Genomic DNA, 22,152 nt, shown 5'->3' with positions numbered 1-22,152 from the left:
CCAAAAGCTAACTCCCCTACCTGTAAAAATTGCGGCGGACCTCACCCCGCCTTCCACCCCCGCTGTCCGAAAAGGATTGAAACTCCGAAAGCCCCCCAGGATACAGCCCCAGTCACCCTAGAAAAACCTCAAACCCCTTACGACCTGTCTACTGACACTAAAATCCTAATCGAAATCCTGGCAACAACAATAATGAACGCCATCCCTACTTCTCGGGCGCTAGTAGCCGAAACGCTACAACGCCTCATTCCCCCTTTTTACGGTTATAATTGTACCGTAACCAGCGGCGTGGGTAACCGCATTCATTTCGCTTTCACCCAAAAACCAAACACGTCCCACTGAAAAAGTGTAGGTTTAGCCCTAGCAACGCCATTTATGTCAATACTGACATAACCCCCATTCCAAGCCGCCTAAATGACCTCCAAGCCCCTTCTAATTGATTCGATCCATAGAATCAAGAATTCCGTTGCGAAAGGGACCCTCCTCATCCTTCCTCAATTTCCTCAATAATAGCTCCCATATCAATCAGATAAATTCCTACCCCCAACACCCACCCTCATTTTCATCCATCGTCGGAGTTGCAGGTTTTCTGCGGTTTCCCTGCAACCTGGAGAACCGATTCTCCAGACAAATGTCCGACGATAGGGAATAATACAGCCGCAGCTGTACCCGCCCACCCCCAATTAGATTAAGAAAAAACAAAAAATAAACAAAAAAAAATATATAAAAAAAAAAAACCCCCAAAAAAAAATATGTAAAAAGGAAAAAAAAAATCTTAACAAAAAAAAAAAATGTAACTGCACCGCTAGAAGCAGCCGAGCAAACACTTCCCAACTAAATATCCCCACACCCAGCCCTGCAGAGGAAAAAATTCCTATATCAGGGCCTAATGCAAATCATAACCAAATTACCAAAAAAAAAAAAAAAACCCTTCCTTCCTAATTTTTCACAACGAATCTCTCTCTCTCTCTCTTAAATTTATCTCATTCATTGTGTGTTTATCGAGTTGCTATAGCGGTTTAGTATATTGACATTTCTTATATACTTACAAAAAAAAAATAAGATGGCTCGTACTAAACAAACTGCTAGAAAATCGACTGGAGGGAAAGCTCCTCGTAAACAATTAGCGACGAAAGCCGCCCGTAAAAGCGCACCAGCTACTGGTGGAGTAAAAAAACCTCATCGTTATAGGCCAGGTACTGTAGCTCTTCGTGAGATAAGACGTTATCAAAAGAGTACCGAATTACTTATTAGAAAATTGCCGTTTCAACGATTGGTTCGTGAAATAGCACAAGATTTTAAAACAGATTTACGTTTTCAAAGTTCAGCGGTTATGGCTCTCCAGGAAGCTAGTGAGGCTTATTTGGTAGGTCTATTCGAAGATACTAATCTGTGTGCCATTCATGCTAAAAGAGTCACCATTATGCCCAAGGATATCCAATTGGCTAGAAGAATTCGCGGAGAACGAGCATAAATACAAATTTTTTTTTTTTTTTTTTTTTATATAAAATTACATTTTATCTATTTGATTATAATAGATTTTTTGTTTTATATATATATTGTAAGTAAAAACGGTTCTTTTCAGAACCACAAATAATTTAACATTTATGATAGTAGTATAATATTTTGATATAAATATAGGATGTTCGTTTGAAAACATTGAAATATAAAAGAAGGATGTGATTGTTGATTGGGTAAAGAAGACGCACGCACGCACGCACACACACACACACACACACACACACACACACACACACACACACACACACGCACGCACGCACGCACGCACGAGATAGAGAAAATTATTATTTTTAACTAACAAATTTTAGACAATATCGACATATAATAATTGAAAGTTTATAAAACAGATTAGATCTACTATATCGTAGGTAGGTCGAGACAAATCTAGAAGGTGGTAACAACCTACATTACATCGATCGATGAAAATGTTATATATAACATAACATATCAATTATTGAACCGAAATTCAAAAAATTCTTGTTTCATCAAAACAAACATTATTTGTTTTTCATTTTCTTCATAAATAAATGAAAAAATTGTGGCCCTGACAAGGGCCATTTGTTATTATTGTCGATTGTCGTCGTACCCATCATCAGTCCGATAATACTTCTCGATTGTTGTACTATCTTTCTGTCAGAAAAAAAATATTCTTTTTATTTCTTCTTTTTAGGAGCGGCGGCGGCGGCGGCTTTTCTTGCTTTAGGAGAGGAACTGCTAGCAGCTGCTTTCGCAGTTTTCGGTTTTGGTGCTTTCGGCTTTTTCGTGGGACTGCCTTTATTAGATTTTTTTGCTTTAGTAGGATTCTTCGTTTTAATTTCGGATGATGCGGCACTGGCTGTATTGGTAGCGGCGGCGGCGGCGACTCCTCCTTTAGCCGAAGATTTTTTATCTGTTTTTTTGGCAACTTTAACGCCTTTCTTATCAGTAGTTGGTGTTGTTGTTGTCGAAGTTTTTAAAGAAGCCGCTGCTGTACCTGTCGTTTTTTTGCCTTTATTAGATTTCTTAATACTTTTCGATTTATCCACTCCTCCTCCTCCTCCTCCTCCTCCTCCTCCTGCAATAATAGCATTTCTTTTTGCAGCTGTTACAATTTTTTTGGATTTAGTTACGCCTGGAGTAGAAGCGGCTGTTTTCTTTTTCTTTTTGTCAATAGCATTCGTTTTAGCCGAAGTACCACCAGTCGAAGTTGCCGAAGCTAACTTGAACGATCCGGAAGCTCCTTTACCTTTAGTTTGTACCAAAGATCCCGATACTACAGATGCTTTCAAATATTTTTTGATGAATGGCGCTACTTTTTCTGCATCAACTTTGTAATTGGCAGCAATGTACTTTTTAATTGCTTGTAAAGATGAGCCTCCGCGTTCCTTTAAACCTTTGATCGCATTGTTTACCATTTCCGAAGTCGGTGGATGAGATGGTTTGGTCCTAGGATTTTTAGCTTTTTTTTCCTTTTTATTTATTGGAGACGACGAAACCTGCGGTGAATTAGACGCAGACGTTGCGGTTACAACCGAAGTTTGATTTTCTGTATCCGCCATAACTACTAACAAACAACCTTGAGAGTTATTATATCGTCGATAAACTACACTAAACTGATATAAAAAAAAAAAAAAAATATTGGATGTACTTTTATATTTAGTTTTAAAAAATTTCACCTCTCTATATACTTAAAAGTATAAAAGACTTTTAATTTTTCGCGTGTAATGAGTTACAAGAGGAGTCATTCAAATAAAGCGGACGGAAGACTGAACGAACGAATAGAACTAAGTTAAAAAACGAACCTCATAAACCAAACCAACCTCAAAAACCTTGGTTTCTTCGAGATTTTCGAATCGAATGTAATGAAAAAAATTGACAAATAACTAACTAAGGTATACTTCGAACTTTCGCCGAAGTTTTACTATAATTTAATAATTGCTAACAACGTTTGTTATTAAAAAAAAGTACCACTTAAAAATGGTTAAAAATTTATTTCCGTCGATGCTTAGCACTTTAGATATAATTTCGAAATTAAATAAAAGTCCTTCTTAAAATACAATGAAGGTAAAGAGAAACGTGTCTATTCACAATAATGACCAATATTTAAAAATATCAAAACGAATTGAAATAATACCGCAATTATCATTTGAACGGTGACATGTCTACCCTGATTTACGCGACACGTTTCTACTATATGTTCCCAACTAATATATTATTATGAGTATTTTTCAATAACAATGTGTTCCGACATACTAAATATAAGAAAAATATCAAATTTCAATATTGGAACCCGCGTATATTTCATTTTAGATATCGAATGGTGGGTAAGTGGTAGTAGCAAATTATAATTATTACAATAAATTGATTGACTGATTAAATTTTCTTTGAACGAGCTACTTCGCTCTATTCGCAACTATGTCTGTCTATTACAATATTTAATATTTTATCCGACATTTTTTATTCTTTTTTACATTGTATAGTATATTATTTTAGGAAATGAACATATTTTATTTAAAATTTCAAACCAATTTGAAAAGAAAAAGAAAGTGTTTATAACATAATTTCAAAGACGCCACAAAAACTACTTTGACAACGGCAACCGACCAACCGCTTTGTATGTTTTATCTTACCGACGGTCGGGTTTTTTTTTGCCTTTAGCCGACAGTGAATTAGTATATGAAACTTTTTTAAACAAAAGCGACGTTAGAAAGTTATATATATATATATATATATATATATATATATATATATATATATATATATATATATATATATACATATATATATATATATATATATATATACATAATTTTCAGTTAAGTGGAATATCAATTGAATTAAAGTCAGTCAGTCGTTCGTTCGTTGTTATCATATATCATATAAATAAAAAAAAGTAGTATTGTGGTTCTGAAAAGAACCGTTTTTTTTTTTTTTTTGTCGATGTTACCATTTAAGTAAATAAAATAAAAAATTTTCGGTCAATATAGTAGATGTGTTATACTTATTATTTAGAACTAGTATATTTGGTAACGGCTTTAGTTCCTTCACTGACTGCGTGTTTTGCTAATTCTCCGGGAAGCAATAATCTCACTGCAGTTTGAATTTCTCTACTTGTAATTGTTGAACGTTTATTATAATGAGCCAATCTGGATGCTTCGGCGGCGATTCGTTCGAATATATCATTAACAAAACTATTCATTATACTCATAGCTTTACTCGATATACCGGTATCAGGATGAACTATGAACTTGCTTAAGTACTTTGTAAATGTAAATAGCATAACTTTCCTTCCTCCTCCTTTTTTTCTTTTTATCGGCTTTCGAAATATTCTTTTGAGCCTTTCCGGCTTTTTTCGCTGCCTTTCCGCTAGCTTTTGGTGGCATTATTTCTCTTGAAATAAAATAAAAACACTCGAATGACGTACCGTTTTTATCGAAAAATGGGTAAAATTAGCAGTTAACAGCACTTATGTCCATCTCTTTTATATCAACGTACGTAATTCTAATAGGCTCCGCCTTTCTACGTTTGCGCATTTGCTATAATTTCATTGGTAGGGCATGTTAATATAAATAGATAGGTCGAGTGTAAATTTTTTGTTTAACAGTTAGTTTCGTCGCATCGGTTGCGCTTCATAGTTTTCAATTGACACAGTTCTATTTTTTTTTTTTTTTTGAAAAAGAAAAATATATATAAAAAAAAATGTCTGGACGTGGTAAAGGTGGTAAAGTAAAGGGAAAGGCAAAGTCTCGCTCAAACCGAGCTGGATTACAATTTCCTGTAGGACGTATACATCGTTTGTTGAGAAAAGGCAATTATGCAGAACGAGTCGGTGCCGGAGCTCCAGTATATTTGGCAGCTGTTATGGAATATTTGGCAGCCGAAGTACTCGAATTAGCAGGAAATGCTGCTAGAGATAACAAAAAGACCCGTATAATTCCAAGGCATTTACAATTAGCCATTAGAAACGATGAAGAATTGAATAAATTGTTGTCTGGAGTAACCATCGCACAAGGTGGTGTTCTTCCTAACATTCAAGCTGTACTTTTACCGAAAAAGACAGAAAAGAAAGCTTAATTCTTTATTAATTATATTATTTTTCTTTATTTTATCGAAATACATATGCATAAACCGGCCCTTTTAAGGGCCACAATTTTTTTTATTTTTATATATATATATAAAAAAAGAGATTATAATATAGTTAAATTTTATATATATATATATATATATATATATATATATATAGAGCTAGATAGATTTATTGATTCGTTGATTTCTCTATTTTCTTTGGTTGAGATAGAAGAGATTCTCGTGTAACGTACTGTTAGATAAAAAAAAAAATAAATAAATGTCCTGATATATAAGAAAACTTATCATCTGTAATAATAACTGGAATTGTGGTTGGTTAATGTGATTATTTTCAGCATCGTTAATAATAACGTTCGTACTAGAAATAAAAATTGCAAATAATGAGATGAAGATAAATAAAAGTTCCTCTACTCGCTTATGTTCTTATCTATATGTATGTATGTAGTGTATATGTATGTGCGTATCAATAAATGCGAGGTTGTTCTTATATATAAGAGAACAAACTAATGTGTAAGTTATTTATTTTTTTTTTATTTTCATATTCAAGCAAAATATGTTGTGGTTCTGAAAAGAACCGTTTTTTTTTTTTTTTGTATATATACATATGCTATGGGAAGAATGCGATGGAGGACATATTCTTCTACTTCAAATATGAAAAATGAAAATTAACCACCAAAACCATATAAAGTACGACCTTGACGTTTTAAAGCATAAACAACATCCATAGCCGTTACCGTTTTTCTCTTAGCATGTTCAGTATATGTTACGGCATCTCTAATAACATTTTCCAAAAACACTTTCAAAACTCCACGAGTTTCTTCGTAAATTAATCCCGATATACGTTTTACTCCTCCACGTCTAGCTAATCTTCTAATAGCAGGTTTGGTAATTCCTTGGATATTATCACGTAAAACTTTTCGGTGTCGTTTTGCACCCCCTTTTCCAAGTCCTTTACCACCTTTACCACGACCGGTCATTATTTTTCTTTTATTTTGTTTTTTCTATATACCTAAAACAATCCGATGATAACTTCGAAAAGACTTCAAAATACTGACCTAAGAATTTTCCCTAATCTCTTTATAATAACTATCGGCTCCGCCCATTAGAAAAAGTACGCACCAATCCCAGATTAGTACTCCGTAATGTTGGGCAAAGCTATAAAAGAAGGTCATAAATAAATTTATCTCCAGTTGCTTTCTTAGAGCGCTTCGAGAAGGTCGCAAGTACGGATTAAAGGACTGCTGTATAATCGGTCACTGTTTTATTTTAGAAAACACACCGGTAAACGCAGGGTCGCCTACTGCGATTAAAAATTCTCGCTGACAAAGAAACTCGTATTATTAGTGTATACCATTGCAAAAAATGCCCCTTTCGGGGCTTTGTTGCTCTACCTACCTGCCCTTTTCGGGGCTTTTTTTTATAATGAAATAAACCCTTTCGGGGGCAAGTGTTTCAAGAACCAACGTGAGTCCTAGGATCAGCCAGTTTCAGGTGAATATTATTTTCATTTTTATAAAACACTAACAGGCAATCAAAAGGGTCAGGAATTCTTTAACCGGGGAGGAAACTCCCTCCGGCAGTGAGTCCGCTGTCGGCTTTGATAGCCAACTCTTGTTAGGTACTAACAAAGGATTTCAATTCTCGAAATCCTTATTTCTTATCCTCACTTGATCTGACTCTATCGATCTTTTATTTCACCTATTTCACTTTTGAAAATGCCCCGAGTACCCCGTTCCCCCATTCAAACCCGAAGTAAACCTGTTTCCACCATCGATGAATTCCCACCACTCCCTACCAACCCCAATTCTCCTTCTGAGGAGGAAACCTTTGCAGAATTGGTCGCAGAATACTCGCGGTACAGTCCAAATCAATTCACCCAAATTCGTAATGCCATTGAGTATATCAAACGGAAATCACTCGAGAATAATAGAAGCTCCTCACCAGCACCATCTGCGGATTCCTATGCTTCTAGGGTCTCGCAGAAATCGTCCAACTCTAAATCCCAGCGTGTTGATTATACCCGACAAGGCGCGATCCCCAAAAACAAAATTCCCCCTCTAAATTCCAAGTCAATCTCAATACCTCAAAAGCCAAAAAAAAATACCCAAAATACCACTAAACCCCAGGCACCAAGTCAAACCCAGACTCCCAGAACCCACCAACAACCCCAGACCCCCAGAACCCACCAACAATCCCAGACCCCCAAAACCCACCAACAATCCCAAACCATCACCCAAACACTCAATTTGAGAAACCTCCCAACTAAATATACCTCACAGAGAGAGCTCTACAATCTCCTCAACACGCAAGAGCTGTTGAGGGGACAAATGAGCTTTCTCAAAGCTAACCCCAATGGAACCGCCCTCCTCAAAATTCCTTCCACGTTTCATCACGAAACGTTGGCAAGGAAAATCCGTTACGCCATAGGCGACGAGAAAATCGTCGTAATCCCGATAAACCCTCCCCAAAGAGCCCAAAAACCCCTCACCACTAAAACCAAAAAAACCACCTTTTCTCTGGTCTGCAAGAATGTAGACCAATCCTACACCGAAGAAGAGTTCCTGGAGATCCTCTCTATCCTGAAATTCCCTGTCCTTAAAACTTGGAGAATTATAGCTAGATCCACGAATAAACCCACATCCATGTTCCGAATTATTACAGATTCCGAAACCGCCTACCATCACGCCCTAACCAAGGGTATTAACTTCCACGGGCTTCCGCACTACTGCGAAGCCTCAAATTCAAACACCATACCCGCAGTCCCCAAATACTGCAACCGTTGCTCATCTACCGGCCACTCCGCAGACACCTGCAATGCCAAACCTATTTGTCCAACCTGTGGTGCTTCTGGTCACAAGCCAGAAAAATGCCCAAAAGCTAACTCCCCTACCTGTAAAAATTGCGGCGGACCTCACCCCGCCTTCCACCCCCGCTGTCCGAAAAGGATTGAAACTCCGAAAGCCCCCCAGGATACAGCCCCAGTCACCCTAGAAAAACCTCAAACCCCTTACGACCTGTCTACTGACACTAAAATCCTAATCGAAATCCTGGCAACAACAATAATGAACGCCATCCCTACTTCTCGGGCGCTAGTAGCCGAAACGCTACAACGCCTCATTCCCCCTTTTTACGGTTATAATTGTACCGTAACCAGCGGCGTGGGTAACCGCATTCATTTCGCTTTCACCCAAAAACCAAACACGTCCCACTGAAAAAGTGTAGGTTTAGCCCTAGCAACGCCATTTATGTCAATACTGACATAACCCCCATTCCAAGCCGCCTAAATGACCTCCAAGCCCCTTCTAATTGATTCGATCCATAGAATCAAGAATTCCGTTGCGAAAGGGACCCTCCTCATCCTTCCTCAATTTCCTCAATAATAGCTCCCATATCAATCAGATAAATTCCTACCCCCAACACCCACCCTCATTTTCATCCATCGTCGGAGTTGCAGGTTTTCTGCGGTTTCCCTGCAACCTGGAGAACCGATTCTCCAGACAAATGTCCGACGATAGGGAATAATACAGCCGCAGCTGTACCCGCCCCCCCCAATTAGATTAAGAAAAAAAAACAAAAAATAAACAACAAAAAAAATATATAAAAAAAAACCCCCCAAAAAAAGAAAAAAAAAAAAAAAATCTAACAAAAAAAAAAAAATGTAACTGCACCGCTAGAAGCAGCCGAGCAAACACTTCCCAACTAAATATCCCCACACCCAGCCCTGCAGAGGAAAAAATTCCTATATCAGGGCCTAATGCAAATCATAACCAAATTACCAAAAAAAAAAAAAAAAAAAACCCTTCCTTCCTAATTTTTCACAACGAATCTCTCTCTCTCTAAATTTATCTCATTCATTGTGTGTTTATCGAGTTGCTATAGCGGTTTAGTATATTGACATTTCTTATATACTTACAAAAAAAAAATAAGATGGCTCGTACTAAACAAACTGCTAGAAAATCGACTGGAGGGAAAGCTCCTCGTAAACAATTAGCGACGAAAGCCGCCCGTAAAAGCGCACCAGCTACTGGTGGAGTAAAAAAACCTCATCGTTATAGGCCAGGTACTGTAGCTCTTCGTGAGATAAGACGTTATCAAAAGAGTACCGAATTACTTATTAGAAAATTGCCGTTTCAACGATTGGTTCGTGAAATAGCACAAGATTTTAAAACAGATTTACGTTTTCAAAGTTCAGCGGTTATGGCTCTCCAGGAAGCTAGTGAGGCTTATTTGGTAGGTCTATTCGAAGATACTAATCTGTGTGCCATTCATGCTAAAAGAGTCACCATTATGCCCAAGGATATCCAATTGGCTAGAAGAATTCGCGGAGAACGAGCATAAATACAAATTTTTTTTTTTTTTTTTTTTTTATATAAAATTACATTTTATCTATTTGATTATAATAGATTTTTTGTTTTATATATATATTGTAAGTAAAAACGGTTCTTTTCAGAACCACAAATAATTTAACATTTATGATAGTAGTATAATATTTTGATATAAATATAGGATGTTCGTTTGAAAACATTGAAATATAAAAGAAGGATGTGATTGTTGATTGGGTAAAGAAGACGCACGCACGCACGCACACACACACACACACACACACACACACACGCACGCACGCACGCACGCACGAGATAGAGAAAATTATTATTTTTAACTAACAAATTTTAGACAATATCGACATATAATAATTGAAAGTTTATAAAACAGATTAGATCTACTATATCGTAGGTAGGTCGAGACAAATCTAGAAGGTGGTAACAACCTACATTACATCGATCGATGAAAATGTTATATATAACATAACATATCAATTATTGAACCGAAATTCAAAAAATTCTTGTTTCATCAAAACAAACATTATTTGTTTTTCATTTTCTTCATAAATAAATGAAAAAATTGTGGCCCTGACAAGGGCCATTTGTTATTATTGTCGATTGTCGTCGTACCCATCATCAGTCCGATAATACTTCTCGATTGTTGTACTATCTTTCTGTCAGAAAAAAAATATTCTTTTTATTTCTTCTTTTTAGGAGCGGCGGCGGCGGCGGCTTTTCTTGCTTTAGGAGAGGAACTGCTAGCAGCTGCTTTCGCAGTTTTCGGTTTTGGTGCTTTCGGCTTTTTCGTGGGACTGCCTTTATTAGATTTTTTTGCTTTAGTAGGATTCTTCGTTTTAATTTCGGATGATGCGGCACTGGCTGTATTGGTAGCGGCGGCGGCGGCGACTCCTCCTTTAGCCGAAGATTTTTTATCTGTTTTTTTGGCAACTTTAACGCCTTTCTTATCAGTAGTTGGTGTTGTTGTTGTCGAAGTTTTTAAAGAAGCCGCTGCTGTACCTGTCGTTTTTTTGCCTTTATTAGATTTCTTAATACTTTTCGATTTATCCACTCCTCCTCCTCCTCCTCCTCCTCCTCCTCCTGCAATAATAGCATTTCTTTTTGCAGCTGTTACAATTTTTTTGGATTTAGTTACGCCTGGAGTAGAAGCGGCTGTTTTCTTTTTCTTTTTGTCAATAGCATTCGTTTTAGCCGAAGTACCACCAGTCGAAGTTGCCGAAGCTAACTTGAACGATCCGGAAGCTCCTTTACCTTTAGTTTGTACCAAAGATCCCGATACTACAGATGCTTTCAAATATTTTTTGATGAATGGCGCTACTTTTTCTGCATCAACTTTGTAATTGGCAGCAATGTACTTTTTAATTGCTTGTAAAGATGAGCCTCCGCGTTCCTTTAAACCTTTGATCGCATTGTTTACCATTTCCGAAGTCGGTGGATGAGATGGTTTGGTCCTAGGATTTTTAGCTTTTTTTTCCTTTTTATTTATTGGAGACGACGAAACCTGCGGTGAATTAGACGCAGACGTTGCGGTTACAACCGAAGTTTGATTTTCTGTATCCGCCATAACTACTAACAAACAACCTTGAGAGTTATTATATCGTCGATAAACTACACTAAACTGATATAAAAAAAAAAAAAAAATATTGGATGTACTTTTATATTTAGTTTTAAAAAATTTCACCTCTCTATATACTTAAAAGTATAAAAGACTTTTAATTTTTCGCGTGTAATGAGTTACAAGAGGAGTCATTCAAATAAAGCGGACGGAAGACTGAACGAACGAATAGAACTAAGTTAAAAAACGAACCTCATAAACCAAACCAACCTCAAAAACCTTGGTTTCTTCGAGATTTTCGAATCGAATGTAATGAAAAAAATTGACAAATAACTAACTAAGGTATACTTCGAACTTTCGCCGAAGTTTTACTATAATTTAATAATTGCTAACAACGTTTGTTATTAAAAAAAAGTACCACTTAAAAATGGTTAAAAATTTATTTCCGTCGATGCTTAGCACTTTAGATATAATTTCGAAATTAAATAAAAGTCCTTCTTAAAATACAATGAAGGTAAAGAGAAACGTGTCTATTCACAATAATGACCAATATTTAAAAATATCAAAACGAATTGAAATAATACCGCAATTATCATTTGAACGGTGACATGTCTACCCTGATTTACGCGACACGTTTCTACTATATGTTCCCAACTAATATATTATTATGAGTATTTTTCAATAACAATGTGTTCCGACATACTAAATATAAGAAAAATATCAAATTTCAATATTGGAACCCGCGTATATTTCATTTTAGATATCGAATGGTGGGTAAGTGGTAGTAGCAAATTATAATTATTACAATAAATTGATTGACTGATTAAATTTTCTTTGAACGAGCTACTTCGCTCTATTCGCAACTATGTCTGTCTATTACAATATTTAATATTTTATCCGACATTTTTTATTCTTTTTTACATTGTATAGTATATTATTTTAGGAAATGAACATATTTTATTTAAAATTTCAAACCAATTTGAAAAGAAAAAGAAAGTGTTTATAACATAATTTCAAAGACGCCACAAAAACTACTTTGACAACGGCAACCGACCAACCGCTTTGTATGTTTTATCTTACCGACGGTCGGGTTTTTTTTTGCCTTTAGCCGACAGTGAATTAGTATATGAAACTTTTTTAAACAAAAGCGACGTTAGAAAGTTTTTATATATATATATATATATATATATATATATATATATACATAATTTTCAGTTAAGTGGAATATCAATTGAATTAAAGTCAGTCAGTCGTTCGTTCGTTGTTATCATATATCATATAAATAAAAAAAAGTAGTATTGTGGTTCTGAAAAGAACCGTTTTTTTTTTTTTTTTTGTCGATGTTACCATTTAAGTAAATAAAATAAAAAATTTTCGGTCAATATAGTAGATGTGTTATACTTATTATTTAGAACTAGTATATTTGGTAACGGCTTTAGTTCCTTCACTGACTGCGTGTTTTGCTAATTCTCCGGGAAGCAATAATCTCACTGCAGTTTGAATTTCTCTACTTGTAATTGTTGAACGTTTATTATAATGAGCCAATCTGGATGCTTCGGCGGCGATTCGTTCGAATATATCATTAACAAAACTATTCATTATACTCATAGCTTTACTCGATATACCGGTATCAGGATGAACTTGCTTAAGTACTTTGTAAATGTAAATAGCATAACTTTCCTTCCTCCTCCTTTTTTTCTTTTTATCGGCTTTCGAAATATTCTTTTGAGCCTTTCCGGCTTTTTTCGCTGCCTTTCCGCTAGCTTTTGGTGGCATTATTTCTCTTGAAATAAAATAAAAACACTCGAATGACGTACCGTTTTTATCGAAAAATGGGTAAAATTAGCAGTTAACAGCACTTATGTCCATCTCTTTTATATCAACGTACGTAATTCTAATAGGCTCCGCCTTTCTACGTTTGCGCATTTGCTATAATTTCATTGGTAGGGCATGTTAATATAAATAGATAGGTCGAGTGTAAATTTTTTGTTTAACAGTTAGTTTCGTCGCATCGGTTGCGCTTCATAGTTTTCAATTGACACAGTTCTATTTTTTTTTTTTTTTTGAAAAAGAAAAATATATATAAAAAAAAATGTCTGGACGTGGTAAAGGTGGTAAAGTAAAGGGAAAGGCAAAGTCTCGCTCAAACCGAGCTGGATTACAATTTCCTGTAGGACGTATACATCGTTTGTTGAGAAAAGGCAATTATGCAGAACGAGTCGGTGCCGGAGCTCCAGTATATTTGGCAGCTGTTATGGAATATTTGGCAGCCGAAGTACTCGAATTAGCAGGAAATGCTGCTAGAGATAACAAAAAGACCCGTATAATTCCAAGGCATTTACAATTAGCCATTAGAAACGATGAAGAATTGAATAAATTGTTGTCTGGAGTAACCATCGCACAAGGTGGTGTTCTTCCTAACATTCAAGCTGTACTTTTACCGAAAAAGACAGAAAAGAAAGCTTAATTCTTTATTAATTATATTATTTTTCTTTATTTTATCGAAATACATATGCATAAACCGGCCCTTTTAAGGGCCACAATTTTTTTTATTTTTATATATATATATAAAAAAAGAGATTATAATATAGTTAAATTTTATATATATATATATATATATATATATATATATATATATATATATAGAGCTAGATAGATTTATTGATTCGTTGATTTCTCTATTTTCTTTGGTTGAGATAGAAGAGATTCTCGTGTAACGTACTGTTAGATAAAAAAAAAAATAAATAAATGTCCTGATATATAAGAAAACTTATCATCTGTAATAATAACTGGAATTGTGGTTGGTTAATGTGATTATTTTCAGCATCGTTAATAATAACGTTCGTACTAGAAATAAAAATTGCAAATAATGAGATGAAGATAAATAAAAGTTCCTCTACTCGCTTATGTTCTTATCTATATGTATGTATGTAGTGTATATGTATGTGCGTATCAATAAATGCGAGGTTGTTCTTATATATAAGAGAACAAACTAATGTGTAAGTTATTTATTTTTTTTTTATTTTCATATTCAAGCAAAATATGTTGTGGTTCTGAAAAGAACCGTTTTTTTTTTTTTTGTATATATACATATGCTATGGGAAGAATGCGATGGAGGACATATTCTTCTACTTCAAATATGAAAAATGAAAATTAACCACCAAAACCATATAAAGTACGACCTTGACGTTTTAAAGCATAAACAACATCCATAGCCGTTACCGTTTTTCTCTTAGCATGTTCAGTATATGTTACGGCATCTCTAATAACATTTTCCAAAAACACTTTCAAAACTCCACGAGTTTCTTCGTAAATTAATCCCGATATACGTTTTACTCCTCCACGTCTAGCTAATCTTCTAATAGCAGGTTTGGTAATTCCTTGGATATTATCACGTAAAACTTTTCGGTGTCGTTTTGCACCCCCTTTTCCAAGTCCTTTACCACCTTTACCACGACCGGTCATTATTTTTCTTTTATTTTGTTTTTTCTATATACCTAAAACAATCCGATGATAACTTCGAAAAGACTTCAAAATACTGACCTAAGAATTTTCCCTAATCTCTTTATAATAACTATCGGCTCCGCCCATTAGAAAAAGTACGCACCAATCCCAGATTAGTACTCCGTAATGTTGGGCAAAGCTATAAAAGAAGGTCATAAATAAATTTATCTCCAGTTGCTTTCTTAGAGCGCTTCGAGAAGGTCGCAAGTACGGATTAAAGGACTGCTGTATAATCGGTCACTGTTTTATTTTAGAAAACACACCGGTAAACGCAGGGTCGCCTACTGCGATTAAAAATTCTCGCTGACAAAGAAACTCGTATTATTAGTGTATACCATTGCAAAAAATGCCCCTTTCGGGGCTTTGTTGCTCTACCTACCTGCCCTTTTCGGGGCTTTTTTTTATAATGAAATAAACCCTTTCGGGGGCAAGTGTTTCAAGAACCAACGTGAGTCCTAGGATCAGCCAGTTTCAGGTGAATATTATTTTCATTTTTATAAAACACTAACAGGCAATCAAAAGGGTCAGGAATTCTTTAACCGGGGAGGAAACTCCCTCCGGCAGTGAGTCCGCTGTCGGCTTTGATAGCCAACTCTTGTTAGGTACTAACAAAGGATTTCAATTCTCGAAATCCTTATTTCTTATCCTCACTTGATCTGACTCTATCGATCTTTTATTTCACCTATTTCACTTTTGAAAATGCCCCGAGTACCCCGTTCCCCCATTCAAACCCGAAGTAAACCTGTTTCCACCATCGATGAATTCCCACCACTCCCTACCAACCCCAATTCTCCTTCTGAGGAGGAAACCTTTGCAGAATTGGTCGCAGAATACTCGCGGTACAGTCCAAATCAATTCACCCAAGTTCGTAATGCCATTGAGTATATCAAACGGAAATCACTCGAGAATAATAGAAGCTCCTCACCAGCACCATCTGCGGATTCCTATGCTTCTAGGGTCTCGCAGAAATCGTCCAACTCTAAATCCCAGCGTGTTGATTATACCCGACAAGGCGCGATCCCCAAAAACAAAATTCCCCCTCTAAATTCCAAGTCAATCTCAATACCTCAAAAGCCAAAAAAAAATACCCAAAATACCACTAAACCCCAGGCACCAAGTCAAACCCAGACTCCCAGAACCCACCAACAACCCCAGACCCCCAGAACCCACCAACAATCCCAGACCCCCAAAACCCACCAACAATCCCAAACCATCACCCAAACACTCAATTTGAGAAACCTCCCAACTAAATATACCTCACAGAGAGAGCTCTACAATCTCCTCAACACGCAAGAGCTGTTGAGGGGACAAATGAGCTTTCTCAAAGCTAACCCCAATGGAACCGCCCTCCTCAAAATTCCTTCCACGTTTCATCACGAAACGTTGGCAAGGAAAATCCGTTACGCCATAGGCGACGAGAAAATCGTCGTAATCCCGATAAACCCTCCCCAAAGAGCCCAAAAACCCCTCACCACTAAAACCAAAAAAACCACCTTTTCTCTGGTCTGCAAGAATGTAGACCAATCCTACACCGAAGAAGAGTTCCTGGAGATCCTCTCTATCCTGAAATTCCCTGTCCTTAAAACTTGGAGAATTATAGCTAGATCCACGAATAAACCCACATCCATGTTCCGAATTATTACAGATTCCGAAACCGCCTACCATCACGCCCTAACCAAGGGTATTAACTTCCACGGGCTTCCGCACTACTGCGAAGCCTCAAATTCAAACACCATACCCGCAGTCCCCAAATACTGCAACCGTTGCTCATCTACCGGCCACTCCGCAGACACCTGCAATGCCAAACCTATTTGTCCAACCTGTGGTGCTTCTGGTCACAAGCCAGAAAAATGCCCAAAAGCTAACTCCCCTACCTGTAAAAATTGCGGCGGACCTCACCCCGCCTTCCACCCCCGCTGTCCGAAAAGGATTGAAACTCCGAAAGCCCCCCAGGATACAGCCCCAGTCACCCTAGAAAAACCTCAAACCCCTTACGACCTGTCTACTGACACTAAAATCCTAATCGAAATCCTGGCAACAACAATAATGAACGCCATCCCTACTTCTCGGGCGCTAGTAGCCGAAACGCTACAACGCCTCATTCCCCCTTTTTACGGTTATAATTGTACCGTAACCAGCGGCGTGGGTAACCGCATTCATTTCGCTTTCACCCAAAAACCAAACACGTCCCACTGAAAAAGTGTAGGTTTAGCCCTAGCAACGCCATTTATGTCAATACTGACATAACCCCCATTCCAAGCCGCCTAAATGACCTCCAAGCCCCTTCTAATTGATTCGATCCATAGAATCAAGAATTCCGTTGCGAAAGGGACCCTCCTCATCCTTCCTCAATTTCCTCAATAATAGCTCCCATATCAATCAGATAAATTCCTACCCCCAACACCCACCCTCATTTTCATCCATCGTCGGAGTTGCAGGTTTTCTGCGGTTTCCCTGCAACCTGGAGAACCGATTCTCCAGACAAATGTCCGACGATAGGGAATAATACAGCCGCAGCTGTACCCGCCCACCCCCAATTAGATTAAGAAAAAACAAAAAATAAACAAAAAAAAATATATAAAAAAAAAAAAACCCCAAAAAAAAATATAAAAAAGAAAAAAAGAAATCTTAACAAAAAAAAAAAAATGTAACTGCACCGCTAGAAGCAGCCGAGCAAACACTCCCCAACTAAATATCCCCACACCCAGCCCTGCAGAGGAAAAAATTCCTATATCAGGGCCTAATGCAAATCATAACCAAATTACCAAAAAAAAAAAAAAAAACCTTCCTTCCTAATTTTTCACAACGAATCTCTCTCTCTCTCTCTCTAATTTATCTCATTCATTGTGTGTTTATCGAGTTGCTATAGCGGTTTAGTATATTGACATTTCTTATATACTTACAAAAAAAAAATAAGATGGCTCGTACTAAACAAACTGCTAGAAAATCGACTGGAGGGAAAGCTCCTCGTAAACAATTAGCGACGAAAGCCGCCCGTAAAAGCGCACCAGCTACTGGTGGAGTGAAAAAACCTCATCGTTATAGGCCAGGTACTGTAGCTCTTCGTGAGATAAGACGTTATCAAAAGAGTACCGAATTACTTATTAGAAAATTGCCGTTTCAACGATTGGTTCGTGAAATAGCACAAGATTTTAAAACAGATTTACGTTTTCAAAGTTCAGCGGTTATGGCTCTCCAGGAAGCTAGTGAGGCTTATTTGGTAGGTCTATTCGAAGATACTAATCTGTGTGCCATTCATGCTAAAAGAGTCACCATTATGCCCAAGGATATCCAATTGGCTAGAAGAATTCGCGGAGAACGAGCATAAATACAAATTTTTTTTTTTTTTTTTTTTTATATAAAATTACATTTTATCTATTTGATTATAATAGATTTTTTGTTTTATATATATATTGTAAGTAAAAACGGTTCTTTTCAGAACCACAAATAATTTAACATTTATGATAGTAGTATAATATTTTGATATAAATATAGGATGTTCGTTTGAAAACATTGAAATATAAAAGAAGGATGTGATTGTTGATTGGGTAAAGAAGACGCACGCACGCACGCACACACACACACACACACACACACACACACACACACACACACACACACGCACGCACGCACGCACGCACGAGATAGAGAAAATTATTATTTTTAACTAACAAATTTTAGACAATATCGACATATAATAATTGAAAGTTTATAAAACAGATTAGATCTACTATATCGTAGGTAGGTCGAGACAAATCTAGAAGGTGGTAACAACCTACATTACATCGATCGATGAAAATGTTATATATAACATAACATATCAATTATTGAACCGAAATTCAAAAAATTCTTGTTTCATCAAAACAAACATTATTTGTTTTTCATTTTCTTCATAAATAAATGAAAAAATTGTGGCCCTGACAAGGGCCATTTGTTATTATTGTCGATTGTCGTCGTACCCATCATCAGTCCGATAATACTTCTCGATTGTTGTACTATCTTTCTGTCAGAAAAAAAATATTCTTTTTATTTCTTCTTTTTAGGAGCGGCGGCGGCGGCGGCTTTTCTTGCTTTAGGAGAGGAACTGCTAGCAGCTGCTTTCGCAGTTTTCGGTTTTGGTGCTTTCGGCTTTTTCGTGGGACTGCCTTTATTAGATTTTTTTGCTTTAGTAGGATTCTTCGTTTTAATTTCGGATGATGCGGCACTGGCTGTATTGGTAGCGGCGGCGGCGGCGACTCCTCCTTTAGCCGAAGATTTTTTATCTGTTTTTTTGGCAACTTTAACGCCTTTCTTATCAGTAGTTGGTGTTGTTGTTGTCGAAGTTTTTAAAGAAGCCGCTGCTGTACCTGTCGTTTTTTTGCCTTTATTAGATTTCTTAATACTTTTCGATTTATCCACTCCTCCTCCTCCTCCTCCTCCTCCTGCAATAATAGCATTTCTTTTTGCAGCTGTTACAATTTTTTTGGATTTAGTTACGCCTGGAGTAGAAGCGGCTGTTTTCTTTTTCTTTTTGTCAATAGCATTCGTTTTAGCCGAAGTACCACCAGTCGAAGTTGCCGAAGCTAACTTGAACGATCCGGAAGCTCCTTTACCTTTAGTTTGTACCAAAGATCCCGATACTACAGATGCTTTCAAATATTTTTTGATGAATGGCGCTACTTTTTCTGCATCAACTTTGTAATTGGCAGCAATGTACTTTTTAATTGCTTGTAAAGATGAGCCTCCGCGTTCCTTTAAACCTTTGATCGCATTGTTTACCATTTCCGAAGTCGGTGGATGAGATGGTTTGGTCCTAGGATTTTTAGCTTTTTTTTCCTTTTTATTTATTGGAGACGACGAAACCTGCGGTGAATTAGACGCAGACGTTGCGGTTACAACCGAAGTTTGATTTTCTGTATCCGCCATAACTACTAACAAACAACCTTGAGAGTTATTATATCGTCGATAAACTACACTAAACTGATATAAAAAAAAAAAAAAATATTGGATGTACTTTTATATTTAGTTTTAAAAAATTTCACCTCTCTATATACTTAAAAGTATAAAAGACTTTTAATTTTTCGCGTGTAATGAGTTACAAGAGGAGTCATTCAAATAAAGCGGACGGAAGACTGAACGAACGAATAGAACTAAGTTAAAAAACGAACCTCATAAACCAAACCAACCTCAAAAACCTTGGTTTCTTCGAGATTTTCGAATCGAATGTAATGAAAAAAATTGACAAATAACTAACTAAGGTATACTTCGAACTTTCGCCGAAGTTTTACTATAATTTAATAATTGCTAACAACGTTTGTTATTAAAAAAAAGTACCACTTAAAAATGGTTAAAAATTTATTTCCGTCGATGCTTAGCACTTTAGATATAATTTCGAAATTAAATAAAAGTCCTTCTTAAAATACAATGAAGGTAAAGAGAAACGTGTCTATTCACAATAATGACCAATATTTAAAAATATCAAAACGAATTGAAATAATACCGCAATTATCATTTGAACGGTGACATGTCTACCCTGATTTACGCGACACGTTTCTACTATATGTTCCCAACTAATATATTATTATGAGTATTTTTCAATAACAATGTGTTCCGACATACTAAATATAAGAAAAATATCAAATTTCAATATTGGAACCCGCGTATATTTCATTTTAGATATCGAATGGTGGGTAAGTGGTAGTAGCAAATTATAATTATTACAATAAATTGATTGACTGATTAAATTTTCTTTGAACGAGCTACTTCGCTCTATTCGCAACTATGTCTGTCTATTACAATATTTAATATTTTATCCGACATTTTTTATTCTTTTTTACATTGTATAGTATATTATTTTAGGAAATGAACATATTTTATTTAAAATTTCAAACCAATTTGAAAAGAAAAAGAAAGTGTTTATAACATAATTTCAAAGACGCCACAAAAACTACTTTGACAACGGCAACCGACCAACCGCTTTGTATGTTTTATCTTACCGACGGTCGGGTTTTTTTTTGCCTTTAGCCGACAGTGAATTAGTATATGAAACTTTTTTAAACAAAAGCGACGTTAGAAAGTTTTTATATATATATATATATATATATATATATATATATATATATATATATATATATATATACATATATATATACATATATATATATATATATATATATACATAATTTTCAGTTAAGTGGAATATCAATTGAATTAAAGTCAGTCAGTCGTTCGTTCGTTGTTATCATATATCATATAAATAAAAAAAAGTAGTATTGTGGTTCTGAAAAGAACCGTTTTTTTTTTTTTTTTGTCGATGTTACCATTTAAGTAAATAAAATAAAAAATTTTCGGTCAATATAGTAGATGTGTTATACTTATTATTTAGAACTAGTATATTTGGTAACGGCTTTAGTTCCTTCACTGACTGCGTGTTTTGCTAATTCTCCGGGAAGCAATAATCTCACTGCAGTTTGAATTTCTCTACTTGTAATTGTTGAACGTTTATTATAATGAGCCAATCTGGATGCTTCGGCGGCGATTCGTTCGAATATATCATTAACAAAACTATTCATTATACTCATAGCTTTACTCGATATACCGGTATCAGGATGAACTTGCTTAAGTACTTTGTAAATGTAAATAGCATAACTTTCCTTCCTCCTCCTTTTTTTCTTTTTATCGGCTTTCGAAATATTCTTTTGAGCCTTTCCGGCTTTTTTCGCTGCCTTTCCGCTAGCTTTTGGTGGCATTATTTCTCTTGAAATAAAATAAAAACACTCGAATGACGTACCGTTTTTATCGAAAAATGGGTAAAATTAGCAGTTAACACACACACACACACACATTTCCCTTGAGACGAGCCCGTCCCTCTAGACATCCACCCCCGGATAAATCCACGAGTGGGTGCGAAGAAGAACATTCCAACCACCCCCTGTCACTTCCGACAGGTCCTCATCCTCTTTCACGTCGCAGTTTCGCGTGTAGAATCCCTCCTCTCCCCTTAGGTCTATGGGAGATTCTGGGATGTCTTATCTTTTTTTATTAAAGAGATTAGCCTGTTGGCTATACACTCTTGGCTTCTTGTTCTGGACGTCTTCGTGTGTGTGTGTGTTTCGCGGCCTCGGGTAAACCTCTTCCTACCTCATGCCGATAGGAAAAGATCTAATCCAAGTGGTCCTTCGCCTTCTC

The 22,152-nt window shown here is 36.2% G+C and overlaps 2 protein-coding genes across 2 annotated transcripts; both read right to left on the bottom strand.

Moving 5' to 3' along the window:
- Positions 1-12,885: 12,885 nt before the first annotated feature.
- LOC130452202 (histone H2B) lies at positions 12,886-13,257 on the bottom strand. The gene has a single exon (XM_056791499.1). It carries the CDS (start codon positions 13,255-13,257, stop codon positions 12,886-12,888), a length of 372 nt encoding a protein of 123 aa, XP_056647477.1.
- Positions 13,258-21,341: 8,084 nt separating this feature from the next.
- On the bottom strand, positions 21,342-21,713 carry LOC130452208 (histone H2B). The gene has a single exon (XM_056791505.1). It carries the CDS (start codon positions 21,711-21,713, stop codon positions 21,342-21,344), a length of 372 nt encoding a protein of 123 aa, XP_056647483.1.
- Positions 21,714-22,152: the final 439 nt, after the last annotated feature.

Source organism: Diorhabda sublineata, unplaced genomic scaffold, assembly GCF_026230105.1.
Source record: "Diorhabda sublineata isolate icDioSubl1.1 unplaced genomic scaffold, icDioSubl1.1 Dsub_29, whole genome shotgun sequence".
Lineage (NCBI taxonomy): Eukaryota > Metazoa > Arthropoda > Insecta > Coleoptera > Chrysomelidae > Diorhabda > Diorhabda sublineata.
This window is presented reverse-complemented; position numbering and strand designations above follow the sequence as displayed.

What these genes read in the sequence shown, in the direction of transcription:
- LOC130452202 (XM_056791499.1), bottom strand. Translation starts at nt 13,257, where the DNA reads ATGCCACCAAAAGCTAGCGGAAAGGCAGCGAAAAAAGCCGGAAAGGCT.
- LOC130452208 (XM_056791505.1), bottom strand. Translation starts at nt 21,713, where the DNA reads ATGCCACCAAAAGCTAGCGGAAAGGCAGCGAAAAAAGCCGGAAAGGCT.